At 50.2% G+C, this 5,013-nt stretch overlaps 2 protein-coding genes across 2 annotated transcripts; both read right to left on the minus strand.

Annotated features, from left to right (window-relative positions):
• Positions 1 to 980: 980 nt before the first annotated feature.
• Positions 981 to 1,730, minus strand: COL26b_014008 (uncharacterized protein; the record flags this gene model as incomplete). The annotated part of the gene is made up of 2 exons (XM_053186588.1): positions 981 to 1,666; positions 1,718 to 1,730. 2 exons carry the CDS (start codon positions 1,728 to 1,730, stop codon positions 981 to 983), a joined length of 699 nt encoding a protein of 232 aa, XP_053029462.1.
• Positions 1,731 to 4,128: 2,398 nt separating this feature from the next.
• Positions 4,129 to 4,641, minus strand: COL26b_014009 (uncharacterized protein; the record flags this gene model as incomplete). The annotated part of the gene is made up of 1 exon (XM_053186589.1): positions 4,129 to 4,641. The coding sequence occupies one exon, from the start codon at positions 4,639 to 4,641 to the stop codon at positions 4,129 to 4,131; it is 513 nt and encodes a 170-aa protein (XP_053029463.1).
• Positions 4,642 to 5,013: the final 372 nt, after the last annotated feature.

Below are 5,013 nucleotides of genomic sequence, written 5' to 3' on the forward strand. Positions count from 1 at the left end.
CAAGGGTAGGCACCTAACAGCGGTGAAGCAGGCCGGGTTAGGCGGCGTACTGCGGCAGAATAGTGGGTCCAACGGAGCCGGATCTCGGTAACTGCTCCGGCGAAGCCGGAGATATCAATCCGGGCTCTAGCCCGTGACAAAATATAACCTACTAAACTACTAATTATATAAAGTACTTATATAACTATATATATTATATAATTAATATTATAGTTATAGATTATAATAAATAGAGTATTTTTATATGGGATTTTATACTTTAAACTTTATTAGTTTACTTTATATAGATTATTAAAGTAAGTTAAGTATTATTATTATTCTTATATTATCATTATTATTATAAAAGAATGTTATATATTGATATACTTCAGCTAAATAAGCTAATAGAATAGTAATAATACTAGCTATACTATACAAAGCTAATAGCGCTATATATAGTAGAGAAGCTATATTATAACTATAAACTTAATAAACATAAGGCTATATTTTATTAGAAAGCGTAGAGATAGGTACTAGTAGTTAGAAGAGACTAAAGAGTTTATAAAAAGGCGTGTATTACTTAAGAGGAAGTTACCCTCCCAAGCGTCCTTAAATCAGCAGCTCGCGAGGCTCCTGCTAGTCACGTGACCCGCTCCCTCAGTGAGTCTCGCTGAGGGGGCCGCGCAAGGCAGAAGGCGTATCACTAGATAAACCGCAACATAGGTTTACTATGCTAAGCAGGGTAAAATCATTACAAACAGTTAAAGGCTTAAAGAGATAAGAGGACGAAACCAAGCTCACGCAGTAGAAATGCACGCTGATAACAGCCTGAGTCAATGGCGATTGGGTTATGACGTCTAGTTCACTACCTATACCTTAATACACTTGACCCGACGAAGTAGAAACCCAAAGAAAAACATAGTAGAACTGACGCGGCGAGGTGGCTGAGTTCTGGCTCCCTCCAGTCCATGCAGGAAAGATGACACTTAGTGGCAACGAGATTATGTTCGGCCAAGAGCCACATTCTTCCAGTGATCACGCTCAGCTTCCAACTTTCGAATCTTCTCCTCCAAGTCCTCAAAGCGTTGAGCCTTCCGCTCGCGAGACTTACGAGCCGCAAGAGTGTTCCGTGCCCGCTTCATAGCGACAACGTCGCTAGGATCTTCTACGATGATGGGAGGCAAAGGTTTGTCCCGCTTTCGAGAATTCACACCAGCCACAGAAGAGTGGCGGCCGGAGCCGGACGGTGGAGAGCCACTCGACTTCCGCCGCGCGGAGGCTGAAGTGAACTCAACGACTTCAAGGTCTTCTTCCGCAACAGCAGGAGACTGCCCAACATTCTGTTGAGTGTCCTTGGGCGGGGCGGTCTCCTGGGGGAACAGAGGGAACCAAGGATCAGTTGAACCGGTTTCGAAATCACCAGAGCCAAAATTGGGAGAAACGTCGTAACCGTCATTGAAGTCTGGCGACTCGTTGTAGACGGACGGAGAGGTTAACGCAGTGAATGCCGTCGAATTAGGAGCCGACATGAACGGCTCCTGAATCAGCAGGTCTTGGGGAGAAACAGTGCCCAGGTTGCTCGCCCCAGATGCGCTACCGCCGAGGTCGAAGACAGATGGCATAGCTGGGGACGAGTATGTGGTAGAAGCACCACCCTCGAACCCGGTGAAGTCGTCCAGATCGAGTTCTGACAATCGTAAGCAAGGCGGATACGAAAACGGAGGCAATTGCATGATACCTTGCAGTTCCATCTTAGACGATCTCTGGGAAGTCTGACCAATACTCTGGGAGAAAAGCGGGACCGGGGGCAGATGACGACGGGATTGCTGCTGAAGAGCAAGTGAAGACGACGGAGCTGAAGCAGCGTAAAACTGGGCTTGGTGTGCGGGAGAGGTGAATCGATAAGCAACCAGGGACGACGGAGACCTCGAGTGGTCTGCTGCCTGGATCTGGGCTAGTCGTTGGTTCTGACGGATGAGAGATTGGCGTCCGCGTTGCTGATGCTGACGGAGCTGATGCGACGAGTGACGGCGGTGCTGTATATCAGAAGCACTAGACTGCTGAGTGTAGTGTCTAGGTTGACTGGGCCGTGGGGCAGGCTGATCGAACAAGACGAAGTCCTGTTGTGGTTGCTCGACGGGTGGGCTGAACTGTTGTTGCGCGGGTTGTGCCGGCAGGCTGGGAGAACTGGAGGGAAGCCATGGTGATTGGGAATCCGTGGTGAAGACTGGAAAGTCTTGCGAGTAAATGGTGGAAGAGGAGGAACCTGAGCTGAAGCTTTGTGTAGCTGGGCTGAAGTTCAGATCGACCTGGGAAGGTAGAGCTGAGGGTGAAGACTGAGTGGGGAGAATGTTGCCGAAGTGGTGAGACTGAATTTTGTCTGGTTGTGGGGAGCAGCCGAAGAGGGCAGTTAATTTAACGCATCTTGAGAAGCCTTTATGGCGACAATAAATTGCTGTGTATTGAGGAAAAATGGTGAGGGTATGATGAGGAAGGAGAAATTGGAGATAGGTGTTTTGTGGGCGAGCAACTAGCTTTTGTAGCCTTTCAGGCAACCGCAGGCCAAAACGACAAGCGCAAGCCGAAGGGCGCGCGGTTGGCAAAGCCCTGGAATGAAACGGCATTGATGGCCGGTAGAAAGTACAGATCTAGGAGGTATCCCATGCCTACCCGGGACGCCCAAAACTTCGCAAAATGGCCCACAAGCTGGTCGACCAACAGCCTTGGAATACTGCTACTGGATGTACCCTGCAGCCCCTTCCATACAGGTCTCGCTCCGCCCTCCGTGTAATCCATGGTCCGGGATGATGTGTGACTCACACTCTGCGGCGCCAAACCATTAATGGCCTAGGACAGAAGCAGTGACCGGGCACAGTACAGTGCGCGTCAACAAGGCAAACAGGCAAACAGGCGAACGGGCTCCAGACCTTAGAAATCAGCCTAGGCGCCGGACGTCTCTCGCCTGCCTAATTTCCACGCACTGCCCACCTCACACCAACGCCGACCACAAGGAAAAAGACACGCTAAAGTACAGTACTTTTCCAGTTCGCTAACTGACTGTCCTGAGAGATACCGACAACTTTGATTGGCGCCATCTTCGGCCAGCCCAAACGGGAAACGCATAGGTACGTACCAGCGACAACTCCGAGGACAAGATCACGGATGAGCCGGGTACGAATCCACTGCACTGCACACTCTTCAACAGTAGATTCAACACGTATATCTTCCTTTATTTGCTCACTTTGCTCCTGCTGAAGTATCTAGTAAGATACTTCAAACCGTATGCAGTGTACGCATACACTTCTGTATCAGGCAATTCTCGTACTTATTTTATCGATGAACGAGGTTCCGTTTTCGCCAGGTCTCCGCGAAAACAGACAAACATACATCATATCTGGCAGGCCCGGTAGTCCTTGCTATCCATGGACTCTGGATACAGCGTTGCCAATCAGCCAATCATTTAGACCAATTGATTCAGTGATAACCAGCGCCCCAGTTCACCCTGTTTCCCGCCTGTGACTCATGTTCCCCAACTCTCCCCGCAGTCTCTCGTCTCGTAGTGTTTTAAATGACCGATCTCATGTTGCACATGCTCCATATGTGCATGCCCACTATGTCTAGCATAATGATCAACTCCGACGTTGTTCGCCAATTTCCAGACCTCCACCGATCCGCACACGCACTCCCAAAAAGACTGCCATTGGAGGTGGCTGGGCTCAAAAGGTAGAAGACTTGCCCGAGATCAATTCGCTGGATACGCAGAATTGAAGGTCGATATGGCCTGTCTCGCATCATATAATTTATTTATGAACCATGCTAACACTGTCGCAATGGAATTGTCTCGCCCGAAACGTTTCCCTCCATACGCGGCATCAACAAGCCACATCATGCTCGGGATATTCCATGAGCCGTTGAGGTGCCGACGGTAAAAGCTCGGGCCTACAAAAATCCGAGATCGGTTCAACCCCTCAATGCCGACATCCATCATCGCCTGGCCCACGTAGGTGATGCAACTGGGGACACAACATGCCTTCTCGCGATGGCATCCTCTGCCCAATCCGTCAACTCGCGGGGTGAACTCTGCAATGAGGTTGGCTTGTCCTCCAAGATATACGGTTGGACTGCCTGCACCTGCACACTGCTGCCTAGTCATGCCTTGGTCAATTTGACCTTTTCCAACAAGTGATCGTCATCGCCATGCGTTTCCAGTATTTCGTTGTCGATGATATCCTTGTAACCATCTCGGAAGTCTCTCATCAGTAGCAGGAACCTCGAATTTTTCCACTTGTCACCTTGCTCGTGTTGAACCGATTCCAAAATTTGTCTTGCAGCCTCGGAAATTTCTGATTGCCCCGGGCTAGCAAGATCGGCTGACGTTGTATCGGCCATGTCATCGAGACCCAGCCGCAACACATCGGGGAGCTGGTTGGGTTGGGATGTGCCAGAGGGAGCCTGGACAGAGTGGTCTTTCTCCTCTACGGATGTCTCACCATCCACGGTGGCTGGCATGAGTTGTTCACCGCGAAGACTGATGCCAAGGGTTCTGTCGTCGTTTTGGGCAGCCGTTATTTCTTCTTGCTCCATCTGCCGCGCGAGCTCCTCCATGATGGCGTCAATATCTTCTAATCGGCTGTCCCCATGAGCAGCCATCCACCTGTCCATTTCGAGATCAAATTCAGCCTGAACAGCGTCAGCGCCGTGGCTTGTAGGCCCATTTTCCACGAGTGCCCCAGGATCTCCGACAGGCCTAAAGAAAGGCGGCCTTGAGGGAAATGTCATCATGTTTGTCGCGAAGTCTGCGGAGCGAAGTGAGCTATTTTGTGTGATTGGACGAATGAGCGCCGAGCTGCTTGAGGCTGGAGTGTTTTGAGAGAACCTTGCAAAGTCCTGAGCCCAACCTGTCGCTTCTGGGGGTGCATTTGGTATGTGGTATGGGCGGCGGGCCGCGCTTTCGTCCACAGAGGGTATAGTATTGGACAAACGGGAAGTAGAGGCCGGATTGTTCATCGAAAGGCGTCCGTCATAGTGGTTTAC

Source organism: Colletotrichum chrysophilum (assembly GCF_026319265.1).
Source record: "Colletotrichum chrysophilum strain AFK26 chromosome Unknown scaffold_280, whole genome shotgun sequence".
Classification (NCBI taxonomy): Eukaryota; Fungi; Ascomycota; class Sordariomycetes; order Glomerellales; family Glomerellaceae; genus Colletotrichum; species Colletotrichum chrysophilum.